The 21,253-nt window shown below is 41.2% G+C and overlaps 1 protein-coding gene across 1 annotated transcript in view; it reads right to left on the reverse strand.

Moving 5' to 3' along the window:
- Positions 1-4,073: 4,073 nt before the first annotated feature.
- Positions 4,074-21,253, reverse strand: part of clasp1a (cytoplasmic linker associated protein 1a) — a 122,852-nt gene continuing 105,672 nt past the window's right edge. Inside the window, exons 32-41 of the mRNA XM_078174279.1 lie at positions 16,951-17,100; positions 16,655-16,761; positions 14,632-14,757; positions 14,084-14,231; positions 12,485-12,731; positions 8,910-9,100; positions 8,559-8,687; positions 6,395-6,601; positions 5,822-5,938; positions 4,074-4,726 (exon numbers count right to left, since the gene is read on the reverse strand). Coding sequence (XP_078030405.1) covers positions 4,640-4,726; positions 5,822-5,938; positions 6,395-6,601; positions 8,559-8,687; positions 8,910-9,100; positions 12,485-12,731; positions 14,084-14,231; positions 14,632-14,757; positions 16,655-16,761; positions 16,951-17,100 — 1,509 coding nt within the window. The 3' untranslated portion in view covers positions 4,074-4,639. The remainder of the gene's footprint in view (positions 4,727-5,821; positions 5,939-6,394; positions 6,602-8,558; positions 8,688-8,909; positions 9,101-12,484; positions 12,732-14,083; positions 14,232-14,631; positions 14,758-16,654; positions 16,762-16,950; positions 17,101-21,253) is intronic.

The raw sequence follows: 21,253 nt of genomic DNA on the forward strand, positions 1-21,253 counted from the left end.
TTTCCTTGTAGTGCAGCATTCGTTGGCTTTGCTGACAGATAGGCAGCCAGCTGCAATGTGGAAACATGGTGTCCACGTCCAACCCTCCGGTCTCCACTGGTTAGGTAGCTTTGGCTGCTCTACACTGCGCACCACCCTGGTGAGACGGGAGCTAGCTAGCTAGCTGTGCCATTTATGCAGGAATTACCGCTGGTAACGCTGGCTCAACCAAGCGGCAACCTCTAGGGCTGAACAATGAAGCCAAAAACTACATTTCTTTGAACAGCCACTTAAGACAGGCCTCTGGAAGCTAGTCAATCCCCATAGACCCTCATGTTAAAGTGCCCAATTTTACAGCACAAATATGTTTATAGCCTGGTGCCAAAAACAGTTTTGGTCTCTATAGCTAATCTGAACTTCCATGACAACTGCACAGGGGGTGAATTTCATATAACTCACCCGTTTTACTAAGGCTTAAAGTTATGCATAATTAAGGGCAGGCTGCTTTGAGTGACAGGCTTTCTGCTGACAGTGTCCTCAGCTTCTCAGTCAGATCCATCCCTCGCTCCTCCACAGCTCCAGCCCCTTGGCCAAATATGGTCACTTCTGGCTCCAAAAAACAAGATGGTGACAGCTGAAATACTGAACTTGAGGCTTCAAAACGGGAGTTCACAAAGCAGTGGGTGATGACATGGAAGCAACAACCATTATTTTTACAGTCTGTGGTTCCAACCCATGATAGCGGGATGGCATTGCCCCTGAACCTGACAGTCATTCTGTTTTGTTATGTCCGAAGCCGAACCGAGCCCGACATTATTTAATTAGGCCTACTAAAGCACTGAGTTTGTGTCACACAGTTGTTATGGTTACAGGCTATTTAACAGGCTGGCCGTGCGCCGTGGGTGCTCCGCAGAGAGGGAGACCTCCGTGTTTGAGACGGGAGCGGGCGGCGGGAGGTCCGAGGCTTCCAGTGAGAGAAGAGGGAGAAATAAAACAAAATAAGATATAATAGGAAAAACCTGTCTCCCTCTTTTATTTTATTTTCAGTGTTTAATCAAGGCGGAGTCGGGCGGCGGAAGGTCCGAGGCTTCCAGCGAGGGGAGAGGTAGAAACAAACAGCCAATGTGTGTCTGTGTTCTGTTCAGGTGTTGTCACGTAAATAACAGTCCCCAAGCAATAAACAGGACAGACAATAGGATTTTATTTATTTTTACACTACATTTTCACTGAAAGCTGACCGAATCCAACCAGAGCCCAAATACAATTTAAACATTTTTGACCGAACCCGGCCCTACCCGTTGGGTAGGCCCACCGTCGAGACCCGTCGGGCTCGGATCAGGTAGCCACACTCTAATGTGTGTATGTGTCCCCTATCTATTGGGGCCTATCTGAATTTCTGTCTTTGAGAGATATTATTTTGTAATATAACTGAATTTTCTATCCATACATATAAATTTTAAATATATTAAAATTATAAGGCATCTTTGAATAAACTGCGAGTATCATTTAAGTAGGCTATCTCGTGGCCAGGCCGAGTGTCCTCTTTTTTGGAAATCAAAATATGGTCACCCTAAACAGTAATACATAGGCTACTACAGTTTGAAATATTAAAAGGTGTTTTACTTAACAGGGCAGGACCAGAAAGAAAACAGAAGGATGGGCACAATGTTTCTACAGCAATGCCACTGGGTTGCGATGGCACTACCAGCAGTGAGCGACGCCACTAGCTAGCTTCAAACTGACCCAGGTCATGCGCAGTGCAACTGAGGAGCAGGAAAATTAACCCACAGACCAACATGCGATCATGGGAATAGCATTTAAATTTAGATAAGATTAAACTACATGTCGTGACGAATAACCAAAAGATTTTCAGTTCAGATCAGTTCTTAGTCTGTTTATTTCTAGAGCAAACAATTTCTTTACATTGTTGCAAACCTATCACAGGTGGAAGTTAACAAAAGAAACCCTTCTGTACAGTTTAATCATGAGAGAACAAAATAAAATAAGATCAAATAAAATATATAAATACAGGTATACATGACCGATTGAGACAAAAGAAAGACAGTGTACTGTAGAACATGCATAGTGAACAGTTTGCAAGGAATACCATGTAGTCTGTTTCTAGGACCAGTAATGTGATAACATATGCTAGTGGCCGGTAGTTTGCTGATTGGTGAACTTTCCCCCTCACACCATGTGTAGATTTGTTTTAATCGGCTGAAAAACAACACGAGGCTGATCAACGGTCTGAAACTGTTGAGGGAATTCAGGAGAAAGAAAAGTCAGGTAGAGTGCAGACAGTCATATTACAGAGTGTACAGGGCTGCATGTTGCTGAAGTCAGTTTCAGTACCAATACTTAAAAAGCTAATTATAACACATATTAAGTCTGTACATTCATTTACTTAAATAACCACAACTCTCAGTGGATTCCCTGAATGAAAACACTACTCAACGAAAAGTCCAAGAGTCCAAAATTGTCCATCCAAGGACTCAGGCTGTCCCCAGGTGATATCAGGAATACTTCCATTTCCTTATTATTATGAGTCATTTGCCAGGAGTTAGCAAATGAGATAACAGAATTTAAAAGGCATGAGACTGATCTCTTCCTACAGTAGATTAATTGTACCACGATCATCTAAATCATATCCAGCAATAAAAAAATCTGATCAAATAGGGGAGACTTTTCAAAATCAGGGATCCATGGCTGGAGTCATATCTCTTAGGGCTAAACTTCGGGAACCCAACAACTTAAAGAGAGATCTCAGTGCAAGATCCAAAATTTTAAAGCTTCTTGATACCTCAAATCTAACACTTGGGAAAAAAAAGCAAAAAAAAACAACAAAAAAAACAATAAATCACAGCCGTGTCCAGAGGTATGATTTCTCAGTACCTCGCCTGGATACTTCTACCAGCTTAAATCTCCATTTTGTACCTTTTACATATGTGTGTGACTAATGTGACTACCTCTTCTGCTGAAACATTAAATCAGAGATGAGTAATCAGGTGATGTCACAAGTGCACTTTTACAGCCAAAAACCTGGGCCCTTCAAAACAGCAAGTTGGCATGTGCTGCAGGATACATGCAAGCTATTTTTGCTAACGTGCAAAAAAGTGATAGTCAACCTGTTCACTTTTCTTTTTTTTTTCTCCATTGACATAATGTAAAACCTTGCGAAGCAGTGGTCAAAAAGTGTATGTACAAAATACCTTGAATTGTGGATTTATTGCAGAAGCTGTGGTTACGTGAAGGGGAACTGAAGGAGATCAGAGGAAACAACAAATACTGTATTTGCATCGTCACAGGTCAAGAACACTGCCGCGGGTCTGTTTTCCTGCTGATTCACCTTTTTTTTTTTTTTTTTTAAATCAGAGCCAAGAGTTACAGTGCTGTACATCCCATCCACTCTCTGCAGTCCCAGTCGACTAACATTAGTGTGCGAAGTGAATAAGGCCTGGTAATGTCTTTCTGACTGTCTCGGATTGCTTGGATCTCTCCTGACTCCAAGCAGGGAAAATGTGGAATATTTACAAAGGACTTCCTCTTCAAACAGAGTCACTCTACTGAGCAGCAACCTCAGAGTTTTACAGGTAAGATGCCACAGACTGGCAACCAACAGGCAACCATTTCTGAAAGTATGTTTAAAAACAAACAAACAAACAAACAAAAACAGTTTTTGAACTTAATGCAGAAAGTTGAGTGAGAAAATGCAGGCAACACAATTGAACTTTTCATATTTTTCTACTGTCTGCTGATTGTTAATTTCAAGACAAATTCAACTTTATTGTGCAGTCTAACACCGATTTCTTCTTCCGTACCTGAAAATAAAAATCTGCACAAAATTTTAAGGATTGTCAATTCTGTCGCTGAAAATGTATCTTTTGGCACCTTGTTACCTTCTTGAATGTAACAATTGTTTTTGTAAGGGGGGATTCAATTGATTAAGCCACTTTTAGTTACAGATTAGCATAAAAAAGACAACAATCGATGCATGGACTTCTGCGAGCCACAATCATGATCAATAAACTTAAAACATGAACTAAAAATTCTCATACAGTACTTCCTTTTTTTCTGTCACTTTGTTCCTTTACACATTTCTTTCTTTTTTTCTAACAATATTTGGTTTTATGCTTCCCAAACCACAATTCAACCCAAAACCTATGAGCTTGTTACCATCACTGGGCCAGCCAAATGACATATCATCCCAAACTGTACTCAATCTGACAGAAATTTCTCCCTCTGATCATGAATACTTCACGGCATCATGTACGAACTCTTTCATCTTCCAAATCTGAGGGCTTAAGGAGAAACACGCAAAGATAGAAGGCGGTGTGGAGGTCGTGGGAACCGAGGAGGAACAGAAAGTGCATTTCCTAGATCCAAAAACTCAGAATGTGTTGATTTCCTCCCCACTGGTTTAAACCCAATCCACAGTTACATTCATAAGTTTCTAGAGCAAAAGGTGGGGAGGAGGAACTAAATGACAACGGTTGCTGACAGGATCTCCTTTAAACTGGAGAAAAGCATGGTGGTGCTCAAGTTGTGATGTGGAGGAGGAGGGGAAATTCAGAGACAGAGAAATCTGAAAGAAGCACAGCTTTGCCCTGGAAATCCTCCAACAGCGCCCATCCACAGGGTTTTCAAATGAAACCTCCCTCCATTAACTGTGAGAGGAGACGTCCGAGGAGCTGCTGCTATTGCTGTTGGTCGTCTGGGCTCGCTTGATGTACAGGTTCAGTAACTTCATCTACAAACAACAAAGACAAGATATGTTGATCTTTTCCTAAGCACAGTGTCATTACATATTTGAAGGAGTATCACATCTGACACCCCTTTCAGGTATTAATATACTTCTTTAGGAGCCCTTCATTTTGAAGAAGCAAGACTTCTTGATCATGTTGTTTGAATCTCAATGCCAAAAGGTAAAAATGTAGGTCAGTGGTACCCAAACGGATGTGGTGTCATGACATTATTTTGATGGCCCACTATTTCTTATCCCCAGTAGTCCAAACAATGTCCTATTTGACCAAATGTCTCACCTTGTGTTCCTGAGATATGACACTGAATAATGTCCAGTAAAGCATGGCAGCCATCATAAGAGCTGATGTTTTCTCAGGATCAATTGTTAAGCCTTTTTTACATAATATGTGCATATGTGCATAATATGTCGTCAAAATGTCACACTCGTGCCACCCATGGTCCAATCCTGCTGGCTGTCCCTTTTATACACACATTGTTTCAGCACTATTACTTCCCCCTGATACCAGCTTAAAGGTGAGACAACTCTGCCCCTCATATTCTGCCATTGTACCTTTTATACAGAATGACGATATGTTCAGTTGGATAGTTTTGAATATGTACATTTCTAAATCAGTATAAATTTTCCTTTACATCCTGGCTGGACCTCACAACATAAGTGGTAATGAGAGGAAAAAATTGCTTTCTTCTGGGATTATTTGGATCCAGTCAAAGTTAATGTTTGCACTAAAACTACATCTCAAGGTACAACTTGAGAATGTGACGGTGCTTCCTCAAGTACGCTCAGTCGATAACCAGCTGTCCAAATGACAAAAGGGGAGGGTCCTTCCCTTCAGGTGAACCTGACCCTCAGATCTCAACCCTTACATAACCCAAGGACACATGCTGTAGTGAAAGTAGGACAAATATGACCCCGTACTTTATAATTGGACAACTGGTTAAAACCTGCTGAGAAATAACAACATGGGAAGACGATAAGGCTCTGCATCTGTTCAAGAGATGTTGGTAAAAAGTGTGTGTGTGTGTGTGTGTGTGTGTGTGTGTGTTTAAATGTGTTCACGCAAAGCATTGGCACGGTCATTACCTTGCTGCCCGTGAGCTGTGCCAGGTGGGGTTTGAGATCTTCGCCAATCACAGAATAGATAGCCACCAGACAGAACACGCTGGCCTTGCGAACGCTGCTCTCTGTGTTGTCATAGCCCTGTGGAGAAACAAAGCGGCATCAGGCACCACACGTGCACACACATACACACAAATGAGGGGTCAGCAGGAACATGGGAGGAGTCGCACAGAGTGCAGAGTACACGCAAACATTTCCAGGGACAAATAAGGCAAATAGTGCCCAGTGTCCAAATATGAACATTGACCAAATATGCCTTTTTGAAGTTGACAAGGATGTTTCTGCTCTGCTGTCCCCAAAACGCTCTGGCTTTCATGTTATTTGACCATACAAATTAGGAATTAGGTTTATTTCATTCCTTTTTATTGAATGAGTGTGACTGAAAGAAAGATAGAGACATTTTTTGAACAATTAACAGAATTAAATCAAAACTAATGTAATCCATAAAAATGTGTAAATATAACAATCCACATTTATCTTCCCTTAAAAACTCTTGCTGTGTCTTAAATGTAATAAGCAGTTAGTTCAGATGCAGACCTGTAGGAGTCCAGGGATGATGTCAGGCAGCAGCTGCAGTAAGGAGTCCTTGGCGATGCGTTCAATGACTTTGGTTTGCATCTTGATGGCAGCTAGGTTGATTGGGTAGTCGGCTGTCTGCACAATAGGGCACAGCACCTTAATGCACTGCTCTGGGTGAATGGAGCCGGCCAGGGTGGATGCTGCCTCCTCAGCTGCACGCACCACCTAATAAAAGCACATGAACAAATACTACACATTAATATCAGTAATGTTGAAAAAAGAGAATGACATTATGTATCAGTTTTTGTATTGTACCACTGGGTAGAAACTGGTGCCTTACAGGGATATTAGCAAGTAGGCATCTTCCATCACAGATATTTCCTTGTATAAAACTTTAACAGACCTAAATATCTAAAGACTTTCTCTGCTGGAAAATCCCACATCTGCAGAACAGAATATTCTGTAATAACTCACTTTTTTATCAAAAGTATTGAGAAACCTTGGAAGTATAATTTTTTATTCTGTATGGTGTATTTTTGATGGTTTAGTTTAATTTTTTGAGCCCTGATTTTACATCCCACACTGTGGATGATTATTGATCAGGAGGTTTCATCAAAGGGTAGTCTCAGTGTTTATTTTGTGTATTCTATGTTCAATGTGTTATCAACGTTTGATCTTTGTTTGCCCACTCTCTGTGCCCGCTGACTGCCTGGCAGGAGGGTTACCTGAGTTATCCTGCGTCACCCCCAAGCTTTCGCCTTTGTTTAATTTAGTTAAAGGTCAAATGCAGAGGTTACTTTTTTCTATCAATAACCAGATTGTCTGAATGACGAGGGCACTAGAGAGCCCTTTAAAACCAAATATTATTCACTGTTTGAACTCTAGGCTTGCCATATGTTGGCATGTGCATAGTGCTACACACACTATGAAATTTTTTAAAATATGTTGTTTTTTTTTACACAGTTTGAAAGTTCTGCCATCCTTAGCATGGAAACACAATTATTGGTGGTTTATGATGTTGTAGAGGAAAATGTCATTTTACATCTCAGTATCATCAAAATGAACGTGACCGAGTTGAACTGTGTTAGAGAGGCTGTGATCCCCTCTTTTTAAAGCTGCACAAATACATATCAGTCCCTCCAAGATTTTATGATATTGCAGTCACAACAAATTCAGTCAATCCTTGTGAATTCTGTGCAACCTTGCAATTTTGTCCAATCATCAAAACTTTCCCACATATTGGACCATTTAAAACAGGTCATATCTCAGCCCCCCTCTCTCTGTTTATTATAAGACTACTGCAGTTGGACCAGAGCTCTGCGTGTGGGACAGATCTCACACACACACACACACACACACACACACAGTGACAGGGCTAACTGTTAGTATCACAAAGCTAACATTACCCAACAGTTACTAACAGGACTAACAGCAGAGTCAAGCCATTTTGGTGCAAAATTAATGGCTCGGTGTTGGATGTTAACTGCTGCTGTGGGGCTTGTGCCTTAGCGACAAAATACGACGAGTAATGATGAGATCCGGTTGTGCTGTGCTAACCAGGCGTCGAGACAAGGAGCAGAGCCTCTCACGGGGACAGTACTTCAGCAGCCAGGTTGCTGCCAACCACCCCCACACCATCACAAATAGATTCTTATTCTGCGGGAAATATTCATAATAATACGTTCAGAACCTGAGACAGCATCACAACTATTTTTTTGCAATTTTCACTTGCCCCCACAACTTCATTGCAAAAAACAGCTATAAAAATAACAACATACATCACAATTTCTTAGAAAAAAGAGGCAGTGAAAAGGGTCCTGAAATTAGACATTTTACTGTAGGCTGCAATGAGGATCCCAAAAACAGCCTGTGAAGTCCTGGAGGGACTGATATATATTTTTTTTAATATTAACAATGGATCAAATGCATAATCTGAAAGGGGTCAGATACAGTACATCCCTCAGGGTATGGTGAAGACCAAAACAGAACTAAAAGGAGATTGAATATCGGACTTGGATTCATCAGGTTGAAACAAATACTGATGTTGCTCTGTATCTGCTGGATGTATAAAACAGGCAACAGTTTACTTAAACATTAAATAGAAATAATATGTCAGTTTTGCAATTTCAGGTTGTTAATGCAGGTTTATCTGTTGTCCAGTGGTTATGTGGGAGCTGTGTACCTCCTTGTGGGAGTCTTTGTGAGCCTCCAGGGTCTTCATGATGGTTAGCTCAGCGTAGTTTTTGAAGCGGGCCGGCTGGTTCCTCAGAATTTCTTTGAGCACACGCAGGGCCAGGGCTCGGATGGTGTGCTGGGGGAAACATGGCATGGGCAATTACTTAAAAGTAAAAAAAAATATCCTTAACGGAGATCCACAGGTGTGTACATTCACTGAATTTCAAGTGTGATTCAAACTAATGCCTGGTAAACTCAGTGGCACTCAACATCCTCCGCACACAAATACTCACATAGTTTTATTGTATGACAATTAATAAACCTCTGTAGTTACATGCAGAACCATCAAATAACATACATCTTTATCACCCAGTGTCTCCAGCAGAAGGAGGAGGATGGTTTTAAAGTGCTCATCCCATACAGCCAGGCTGTCTTCTCGTGTGATCTTCAGCAGATCTACCAGGGCGCCTTTACGCTCCTCAGATCGCTCATTGTGATTGGACAATTCCTTGAGCAGGTCAGCTACCATGTCTGAGTGGTCCTGACCGACTGCTTGCCAAAGAGAGGATGACAGTAATTAGTTACACATTAAATTGCACATCAGAGATACAGCTACTATAATCTTGCCACAGCTAAAAAAAACAAACAAACAAACAAAAAAAAAAAACAATCCAAACTTTAGTGTCATTTAAACCAGCATCAGCCTTTAATTTATCAAGACAAAAAAGAAAAAAATGTAACCACTGCTGCGAGATAATTAGCATTCTCTCATTTTAAATTTTACTGTAAAACAAATCCTGTTTTTAAAATACATGTTTTCACTTGTTAGGAAAAACTTTCTCATTTAAGACTGAATATAATATAAACTGTGAGATGACATGTCAAGATGTCGCTGTGATACTGTGATGCATTTGGTGTGGGAAATACATCTCTGAATGCACGGCCAAGTTAAAAGCTAGATAAGCAATGAGAGCCTGAAATCCTGGCACTATGGGCCTAAATGTTACATTTTAGAAATTTTTCAAAACGTGACCATTCAAAAATAGTTTTTGACATTTAAGGGTAGACAGTGGAAGGATGGGTATACAACCTAATTCAAATGTGTATTTTATTCATTTTATTTTGACAATAATTGTTCATGTCAGGTTTGACAAAATGTACTTGTGCCCTTTATCACTGGTCTAGAGCTCTGATTTTCTGCTTGAGGCTGATTGGGCCTGACATCAGTTGCCTGGTACGGGTTGGGCTGAGCTGTAATTTCACATCATTCTCCCCAGCTTGAATCGGGTCGGGGTCATGCTAATTTAGCGGTGCATTGTTTTTTTGTTTTGTTTTTTAAATGAAACTGGCAGTTCTCACGCAGCAGGAGTTTTAATGGACTGAATCAAGAGGGAAAGGGGGAGAAAAAGGGAGGGACTTCAACTGAGAGAGGAAAAGTGAAGGAGAAATATAGTGGAGAACTGGGGGTGAGACATAGAACATATGAGGAGAAGGACAGAAACGAGAGGGAGGGGCTACAAGGAGATTTGGTTGGTAGTGGGAGAGATGTGCGTAACATGCAGTGGAGAGAGGGGATCATTATCTGTGTGCGCACTGCCATGGACTGTTGTGCACACCGGTTGCACGAGGGGCGCAGCCTGCTCTACCAAACCTCTTAACTGCACGAGACAACAGACTACTGAAGTAACAGAAGAAAGAGCACAAGATGAAGTGGTGTGAGGAAAACCGTCAGCCCTTAGCCCTTGTGATAAATGTTTTAATATTACTAACATATAATAAACAAACGTAATATATTCTTTCTCATAAAAATGTAGGTATTTAATCAGGCTTGGGCCAAAAACTGCTGCCGTGGGTTGGGGTCGGGACTAGCTTGGACAGAATTTATGCAGGTTATGTGGTCAGGCTTGATTTTTTGGCCCAATCAGAGCTCCACACTCGTTTATAGGTGTTAGTGTTATTAAGCTAATGTCATGTATTGTGTTCTGCGGCTGCTCGTGTCTGCAAGAGATATACAATTGATGAGAATATAATGTATTTCAATACTGTATGCCATATGCTGGACTGCTGAAGCAGTATTAGACATACTAACACAACCATCCAAACATTCAGTTCATTCCAGAGAATTCCATAACCATCAGTACAAGCATCAAGCTGCCAGCTAGTTGTGCATCAAAAGCAGGACAAGTTAGTGAACACACAGGTATTAGGTGGAGTTAGAAGACCATGATAAGATGGTAATGGGAATTGAAAGAGCTGATTGCAAACACACACAAAGGGTGAGTGGAGTGAATGTACAGTCAGTAAATCAGTCACACAGTCATAAAGTCCGTCAGTCAGTTTCTCAGACAGTCATGTTTACCAGGAGCAAAGACCTTGGGGAGCGTCATCTTGTTTTCACCACTTTCCTGACGTCGGCCTGGAGAGGATGAGGGGAGGTGGGGGTAGGGGAGGGATGAAGGTGGAGATGGGGAGGTGAGGGACATGGGGGGGTGGGGGGGGGGCAGGAGGGTGCAGAGCAAAGGATGTGATGACGACAACATCAACTGACACACAAACTGCAGCTCCTCTGTTGCAACACAAGCCAAACTCACACACACCTTTGTTTGTGGTAAACAAGTTTCACCTCTTTGTCTCAACAATTAGCCAACTAACCAAGCGACAAGTCAGAGCTGAATAATTAATAAGCAGAATAAGCAGAATAATTATTACACTTTTGGTGGTTGAGGTAATTTCTTGTTTCAGGTCTCAACACAGCCTAAAAGCAGTAACCTTACAGAGTGTCTTCCTTTTTGTTGTCAAAACAACACGACATATTACACAATGGGGGAATGGTGGACAACAGATAGGTTGGCAGGATGATAAAGGAGAAGTCAAGACTGCTGGCTGGTAAATCTTTTCCACAGATGCATGAGGTGAGCACAACTCCTCATTCCAATGACATTTTTTCACCGTTATTATCAGAACTATGAAAGGCATAAAACAGCAACAAACTAGAATTAATGCCTTGTGGTTGTTTGCCTCCACAGACTAGTGAAGTTGTTACAGTTACATCCATGCCTGCGAATACATGGATGCCCCCTCCTGCTCCCGCCCCCCAGCCGAAGATCTATACGACCAAATGTCTCCCCTTCTGTTCCTGAGATATGATGGTGAGGACAACATTATGATGTCACAGTTAAGTTCAACTTTGACTTTTGGAAATAAAATATCATCACTTCACCATTTTATCCTATTAGACATTTGTGTTAAATTTTGTTATAATTACATATGAATTCATTGAGTTATGGCTGAAAACATATTTTGAGAGGTCACAGTGACCTTTGACCACCAAGTTCTAATCAATTCATTCTTGAGTCCAAGTGGACGTTTGTGCCAAATTTGAGGAAACTCCCTCAAGGTGTTCTTGAGATATCACATTAATGACAATAAGGCGGATGCAAGGTCAGCGTGACCTTTCAATTCATTGTTGAGTCTGAGTGGACATTTGTGCCCAATTTGAAAAAAACTCCCACAAGGCATTCTTAAGATATCGTGTTCACAAGAATGGGATGTACATACGTAAGCAATGACAGACATCCCGAAAAACATAATGCCTTCAGCCACAGCTATCGCCAGTGTGGAGGCATAAAAATTACATTCTCATCAAAATGAAACACACACGTTAATAAAATGTCTTTTTTTTCTTCACTTATGTCTCAGAAATCTCAACAGTATGAAACACTGTGACCCTTGTTGTAAGCATACACTGAATAATTTTTATCGAAACACTTTAGTGATACACGGGAAGACTTTTCAATAGAGAATGTAACAACATATCTTAGTGTTGCGTGCTTCAATATCAAACGTACAAATTTTGTTTCATGCAAGAAGTCTGCTGCAATAATGACCTCTTCAAACACCACCCTTAACTGCTTAATTATCACATGAACTCACAGTCGCGGAACTGCTCCACGTCATCATCAAAGACGGCCTCCTTCAGGGCGCTCTTGTCATATGTGCAGATGGTTTCTCCGTAACCATAGGGAGCGAACTCACGGCTCCGTGGCCCAGAGAACGATCGAGGTGATGGCGTGTTCAGTAGCGAGGTCTTGTTGTCTAAGGCAGTGCGACCCCCTTCCACCACGTCTAAGCCAAGGCGGGCATCAGAGCCGGGAGAGGACGCTACACCCTCTCTTCCTGCCTGTAAGACAGAAGGGTAGGTGGGAGGAGGAAGAATATGAGACAGGATTATCAAAATTGTTTGTCCTTGGGAGCACCTGCAGTGCTCAAATCACTTGATTTGCTATTACACAACAGGAGCTCTGTGCTGAGACTGCTGCTTGAGAAACTGCATACAGAAGCCCAGTACCAGCTGTCGACCTCCCAGTGATTCCCCTACCTCTCTCATACCTGTATCCTGCTGGCCTGACTCCAAACTTATAATATGGATTTAGTAACTGCAGCAGATTGTGATGCTTCAGCAGTCTCAGTTAGCCAAAAAAGAATAAAATAAAACAGAACAGGCCAATTCAATATGATGAGTTCCTTTTTTTAATCCCATGCAGCTACAACGCTTCAATGTTGGATTCATATTTCTCCATGTTTTTGTGTCTAAGTCACTATTGTGAAACATAATTTTGATTATGGTCTAGTATTGACCAAGACTGCCGCAGTGACTATAAAGGCCGCAATGTAACAATGCAGGGATACTTGTGCAGTCAATGTATGTACTCTCAAATCTCCTTTTTTTTGCCACTGAGAGGCTCAGGTTGGTATTTCAAGTGTTTGACAGTATTGCGATAACATATATTGCACTATATTGCGATTTGTTACTTTTTTCAACTGCAAAATGAAGAAAAATGTTGTTGACATCTTTTTTATCTAATAAGATACCGTTTTCAGTGTGTTCATGTCACTTAAATCATTTTTATTGCAGCAACATGTGTCTAGTGGACTGAAAACGCAATTGATTTTATTTTTCTGGTAGGCTCCCAAAAGTTTAATTTGTGTTTGCAATATTGCTGATTAATACCAGAGACAGCCCTGAAATCGCTGTCACCAATCCCACATGACTCCATTTAAATTGAAAGTAATTTTGTCGTCCGTCGTAAAACATTCTTCATTCAAAGTCAACAGAATTACAATAAAAGTCACGGAAGCTGTCTTGGTTTGTCTTTCCACTGCTTCACTAACTCTGGTTGAGATAAACCCTTAATTCACCCACTTAGATATGAAATATGCTGACTCTATACATGCCAAAATTAGTTTATTTAAATGGAGTCTGGTGAATTTGGCGATGGTAATTTCAGGGCTGTTTCTGGTGAAACAAAAAAGGATCTAGCACTATATCCAAAAGGTCTATCTCTGTAGGGATCCTTACCATACTGTCCTTAGAGCTTATAATTACTCACTCACATTCTCTCACATTGCTGCCGGCTGCAGCACTCTCACTCAATACTGGAGCAGTTTCAAAAATTGTTGTTCCCATTATTCATTTAGACACAAAAACAAGGGAAATAGAATAGAGTCCAGATTGAAAAATACTAAACTTACAGCATCATCCCTCTTGCCCTCCTGTCTGATTGGCTCATTCAAGTCCTCCTGGCTCCGGTAGCTGAAGCTCTGGATGGCCTCGGTGACGCCTCGCAGCGAGCTGTAGATCTCGTCAGAGTTCATGTTTTCTGTGTCATATTCCATCATGCTACCACACACACAAACACAGAGAGAAATACACAGAAGATTTATATGAAATGCATGTCTGAAGAGGCAGGCTTTTGTGTTGCCAACATGCAAAGTGCTTAAATGTTGCTTTTGACATTCAAACTGGTTAGTTATTAGAAAGGGAAAGGTCAGGTGTAAGTAAACCTTTGTGTTATTGTATATTTTTAATTGGACAAACAACACAGCATTAACCAAACCTTAGAAGCAATGTAAAATGATCTTATTATTTGATTTGTGATGATGGAGTAATATGCATTCAGTCAGACATTGAAAGATATGCTCAAATGTTTTTTGAAAAAGAAATTTTGAAATAGGAAAAGGATCAGGGTCTGGCTTCTTTGATGGAATAATTGCCTTTGTGTCTTAGCCCACCTCATTACCTGGGTGAGTATGCTCTGCGCAGGACCCTTAGGGAGGGGGCAGCAGGGGTGGAGTGGGGTGGAGGAGGAGGAGGAGGGGCAGGGGGATGCTTTGACAGTCCGTCGACACCCCAACCCCATAACCGACTGTTGCCACAGTGCAGCCGGGAGGGAAGGATGGACAGACAGGAGTGAGAGAGTGGGGCAAGGCGGATGGAAATCAAGAACAAGTGGAGACCACAAGACGAGACAAGAGAAAGGAGGAGAAAGAGAAACACGAGTGTACAGGAGGAGAAAGAGAAAAGACAAAAAGAAACTAGTCTGAGCTTTAAGGTTAAATGAAAGTGTTAATTTAAAGAAGAGATTTGAAAAGTAGCAGAATCCCACAAAGTCAGCTTAAACTAAAATTTTTCCCCGTCACGAGTGAGGGGCCATTTTTCACGTTTTAGCCAGAATGATCTCAACATGAAGTGCACTTCAGGTTCAAATAAACTTATTACCAGGAAAATCAGTAGCTCCTTTACAAGTGTTTATGGGTTTCTGCTTGCAGGTAAAAAGACTGTACAGTGCCTCAGGTAAATGAGCTGCTCAGTCAGATAGAATTGAACTGTATTTTAGGGAACTGCTATAATCAGTCACTGGCTGTATTAGGTCTTTTCAGATGTAAAGCAATTCACGCATCAAGTAAATCCTTTTTAATGAAAGGCGAGTGGGCAGATATGAAGGCACAGGCAACAAGTAGGCACAAACCAGGGCTATTTAAATTAGTCTGGGACATGCCCTATGACCCCATGGGAGATATGGGGTATTACACAATGCTGATATACAATACAACATTTTCAAATAAAAAGCATTTGTTTATGGTCCTTAAGTAAGGGCCTTTTTTAATAATTGCAGTGTTATGATTCTCAACCATGTATTTTTTGTAGTATAGGCTAAAATATATTCCAACTCAAGGCTGACTGTGGACGCCTCAGTGAAATGAACCAATCCTCCCCATGTTCTACGATAGTTCCCCAGCTATTGAGCAGTTTAGCAGGTGCAGATCAGATTTAACTGTGAATGTGCACTGTGCACTTCTCCTTTTTTTAACCTCCTTGGGGCAATCCCTTGAAAAGTCATATGCTCTTTTCACGCACATGCTCACTCACAGCCAGAATGGAACTGTCTGGAACTGTTTACTACCCATCACACAGTGCAAATCGATGGACGAGAGACTGATCCTCACCCTTTGTGAAATCCCTGAAATATGCAACTGTTTTCTAAACAGTTATTGTTACAGTAAAGGGGGGCTTTTGCATGGCAGAGCAGCAGAAAAAGACTGGATGCATCAGGAAACATTATCTATCGTTTTAACTTAAGCTGGGCTATGTTACAAACATGCTAATTTAATTAACTTTAGCTATAAACAATAACAGCCTGTGGCTGGCATCAGAGACTGGGATACCACTGTGTGTCAACAAATTGATCTGTGATACAGGATATTTGATAGCATAGCACTCCTGGTGTTGAGTCACAGAGTGCTTGTCTGCCTGTCTATTCACATGCGAGCCAGCAGATTCAAGCGGGTAAGGAGGTGGAATATTGCTTACCATCTGAAAAGATCTTTCCACTAGCACAGGAGAAAGTGAAAGGCAAAAATAAAAATCCTGCTTGTTCTCCTCTGTTTTTTATTTTATGTTAGCCCTTATGAGGCCCTGTATAAGATAAGATCAAAGAGCCTGATTATCACTTTATCACAGCACCAACTGTTTCAAAGGCAATAATATTTTATCAATCAGCTGAGTGCGTAAGAGGTGTTCTGTAAGTTGTATTTGATCTGTACAAGAAGAAAAAAAGGTTTGGCTTTTTATTTCTACCCAAACATACACAGAGAAAGTTCTAACCCCTCTGAGGAGCTCACAGTACCATGCTTCTACCAACCCGCCTGTTAGGTTGTGTGTTAGTCTGACTACAAATGAACGATCAGGACAGCAGCAGTATCCATATGGTTAAACCACAGCCATGCACTACTACAGGATGTGTGTTATAAATAATAGTTTACCTTGGAGACAGTCCTCCGTGGGAGCAGTTTGTTGGAGAGGTGAGGGGGCTGGTTCTGCTGGGGGTGTGGCGTGTTGGCGTCCGGCCGATGGTGTTGCTCGGAGACCCCTGGAACATAGTAAACAATGATGAAGTCTAAATGTGGCAACTCTGGTGTCTGATGGTCCTGCTGGTCTACAAACGCCTAGCATGGTGTTTACTACTGTATGGTCACCTTTTGAGGATTAGTGCACAGTTTTTCAGAGTTGGGCTTTTGTTTGAATGCCATCAAATACTACAGTGTTTCGTTTGACTTACAACACTGCTGCTGGTATTGCTGGAGTTCTTCAGGTGGTTGTGCAGCAGTTTGGTGGCTCCATCTTGGAAGGTTTTGGGGAGAGCTCCCAGCAGCATGGTGAACTCTGGGGTGTTGAGCTCAAACAAAGCGATCAGCACCACCTGGGCCGCCTGGAGGCAGTGTAGTACAACAGGTTAGCATGGAGGACACAACAGCTTTGAGGGTCAGATGGTTTCCTTGGTTCCACAAGTACCCTGACCATGTATTTCCAACAGGAATTTCTTCACAGGGAGTCAGAGGAGCTGTACTGACATCTTAAATGATTAAAAAACTCCAGATCATACAGATTGTGACTGATTAATGACCTGTAATATTTGCCGTTTTTGTTCAGCATTTGTAAAACCACAAGAGCCGGTTGCACCAACTGGTCCTGATTGTTAAGTTGGTCTTTGAGAAGGCCAGTCTTTGAAACAAACTTCAAGTTGGTTGCACCAACCAAACTTAAGCCTAGTGTTAACTACGTCTGGTCACAGCAATGCACGTTCATGTGAATACCCAGCAACTACGGCCATTGCCCAGCAGCATATGTGTTGCTAGGATACACTGATAAATTCTATCGCTGTGTTACTAATCATCTTTCATTTGCAGCAACATTATCATTGAGCATCATAGAACAAATCGTGAAAGTCTCTTGAGCTTGTGTTATCACAGACCTTATTTCAGGTATCTGACCAAAAAAACCATTCATAAAACCCATTGACTTGAGACAACGGAACCGGAAGTGCTAAAATGCAAAAGTAATTTCTGAATTTTAGGACTCATTCCTGGCGGACTCTGTTCTGCTGCTTAATGTGCTGCTACTGACTAACTAAAGAGCTATCTTTCTTGACACCGGACATTTTCAATTGTAAACGTTTGTTTGATCGCTCCTTCAACAAGCTGAGTTGAGGAAAAGACGAGGCTTTATGTTTGTATGTAAGAATTATGCCTGGTCTTAGCGAGAAGTAGGCTTAAGATGGTGCAACTGGCATAACTACATGTATGAGGTCGGAATTTGAAACCACCGAGTTGTTGGTGCAACCAGCCCCAAAAGACCAGTTTGATTCAAAGATTACAATTAATAAAGGTCAAAACAATTCTGAAACCATGGAAACCACCTTTTTAGCCCCTCAGTGCACATTTCGGTAGACTTGCAGATGCCTTAGCCTGTTGAAAGAAACTGTTAAAAGGTGAGAGTTCAAAGCAGCATTCAGTGGAAAACTAATAGAGTAAAGCCTTCAACTAGTCAAGGATACTGTTGATATATCAATGTTGCAACATGCAAGTGAGTACAGATCAAACTTCAGGAAAATAGTTGTTTGCTATTGTTGCTGGGGAACATAAGTTTCATGGAACCAAGATGGTTTGGGTTATCAGAAGGCAGTACATATGGTATTATGACAGAAACTGCAACCAAAATTGCTCTGAAATGTTTTACTCCAGGAGACATATGAGGGATAACAATCCATTTTTGTGATACTGGTTATGGCAACTTCCTAACTCTTACCTGGTTTTGCTTGTTGTGTTTTTCTTACATGTACTGTATATCTATAAGTTGATGGCGGTGTCACTACTACATGCCTGAAAAAAGTTTTCTTTCTTCTTGTTTCCTTTTTGGCATGGGTTTGTAGTATAGGCATTGGCATTTTGAGCTTGCCAATAGGGTTCCCATTATCTTTCAGGTGATGTAAGTATAATGTTGCTAACTCATACATAAGCCAGGTTGTTCTAGGGCATTTATTTATTTACATTTTGGTGAATCTGCGTCAGTAGCTACCATCAGTTCCTGGTTGCTGGATATACAGACAATAATCAACTTAATTTCTTTTGATGCTAAAGAGAAGTCTAAATTGAGGATTATGAGGCAGAATCTGAGGTTGTAATAAACATGAAACACATCATAGATGCTAGTGTTGCAGGGTCGACCCACAGCGGGTCCCGCAGGTTGACCCATGTGTTAGGCAGTTCGGGTCAGCTTGTTAGAAAATATTGTGGGTTTCAGGCGGGCAGGTTATAAAGGAGGAGACAAAGCAGTGCTCTGAGTAAGTTATCATAGTAATTTACAGAAACATTGTGCAATAATCTCTTCCCCTCTCCATCTTGCTCCCTTTCTTTTTCACACAGCAAACAGCTTTATCATCAGCGCTGCTGTGCTCAGGATTTTCTTTATCCAGTTTCTGACCAGAAAAGTCTGTTGAAGTCCGAGGTATCTAAATGTCTGGCAAAAATATTTCCCTCTGCAAATATGTAGGCCTAACACTGTGACTTAACAGCAAGCAAGTGCCTCTCTGTCCACAATGAATCCTTTAAATATGCACTTCTATAACATCATATAAACAAACCACCGTACGTATCAGCTGTGCACTTGAGATTAGATTTAGGAGGTTACCACTTAAAAGATGCTAATATCTGTACTTTTCAAAACAGAAAATGTGATGGTCATTATCACAAACTTTCAGCTCTGCAGGTTTTGCGGGTTTGCCGGGCGGGTTTGGGTCAATGATTAACGCATATGTTTACGGGACAGGCAGGGTGGACTGGCTCTCATAATGGGCTGGGTTGGTGCAGGGTTTAAAAAACATCACTAGAGGATAAAAAAGGAAGTGTAACCTGAAGCTACAGTAGACCTTCTGATTCCAGCAGTATGTATGTGATGCCTGTATGTTCTGGTTTGACTGATTTATGACAAAATTAAATAATGTTTTAAAGATTGATTGACAAAAAATAAATAAATCTTTATATGCATCAGGCTGGCAAACTCAAGTAGGATGAAACATGGAACAGAGTCAGTGGCCAGTTTATTAGGCACACCTGTACAATCTATTGTAATTTAATTTAAACAGCTCTGCCATAAATTCTACATTTATGAAGTTTATAATGTTCAGTTTTTGGCTGAATACAATTATTGAATGTTGCTTTGGACAAAAGCAAATGAATACATACATCATGTGATGTAATTATGTATACATTTTGAATTTTTTTACTTGGCACAATTCCTACAGATATAACTTAATTATATGCTTGAGCTCAACTAGTTTATATACATATTTTGAATCTCTCTTTTTGTACAAAAACAAAATGTTAACAACATGCAGGTATGCAGGTGGATGAGAGGTTAGGTGAGTCACAAACAAACAAAACGTGTTAGGCACACAGTAGTAACAAAACAGCATTCCTATCAATGTTGAGCAATAAGGTTGGCTCACAAGCCCATTCATACAAAGCAACAAGCATCTCCTGTCATTCCAACAAATACCAAGGTTAAACCAAAGTCTTTTGTGGTTGCACAACAAGCTCAATCTGTTTGGTGAGTGATCAATTTGCAAGGCACAGAGTGATTTTTTAGGTTGTTACAGCAAAAAACAGCTGGAGCGTAAATGGTAGAGGTGAGTGACAGATGCCACACTTGAGTTTTCATTGTCTTGAAAGATGTTGGTTAGGTACCGGGCAGGCGGGGCATTGCGTGCTTATCGTGTTGTGTTGTGATTGACTGTTGGAGTGGGCTCTACCTGCTTACACCTTTCTTCCTGGTTGCCCTCAGCAGACAGTAAGGCTGCAGTACTGGACCTGCCAGCTAGCTCCTCGCTCACCCAGTTTTGAAGGGTCTGGGGCACAGTGGCAAGGCAGAATGGGCATTACAGCATGACACAGGTCCTCCACCATCACACTTGGATGCAACACTGAACCAATCTTTCATAACAACCTAGCACAAACCAATACGGTGAGGATCAAACCTCCGGTAATGGATATTGGTACCCATGAAAACAAACTTACGCAAGGGTTGCTTTCAGCGGCAGATACAATAAGTATATTGTCTTTATCTTATTTGCAGCATGCCTGGACATGGGGCCCTGATTTGACACTGGGTGAGGATTTCATTTGGAAGAACAGCAGTGGAAAAACAAACAGCAGGGGACACAGAGGGAGAACATATGACGCGCGTCAGACAAGAGGAAGATAATGGGCCGTTGACCCAAGGCCATCCACACGGAGAGTGCCTATTATCAAAGTTTACAACTGTTGCTAAACAAACACCACAGGCTGAAGAATTCTAATGAGAAAAAAGTCTGGAGGTATACAAGATGTCACTGCCTGTCGAGTGTATCCTCTGATTAGTTGTCAAGCAAAAAAATTATCTTTTTGGAATAATGAACCTGCTCCATAAATAAATATTCTAAAATCAATTAACAATATACATCTCATTCACACTATGTTATGTAACTTCACACTAAATGTAAGTCTCAAAGCAATTAGTTTTGCAAATCTTCGTTTGCCCACTTGTAA

The sequence above is a fragment of the Epinephelus lanceolatus genome, chromosome 14 (genome assembly GCF_041903045.1).
Source record: "Epinephelus lanceolatus isolate andai-2023 chromosome 14, ASM4190304v1, whole genome shotgun sequence".
Lineage (NCBI taxonomy): Eukaryota > Metazoa > Chordata > Actinopteri > Perciformes > Serranidae > Epinephelus > Epinephelus lanceolatus.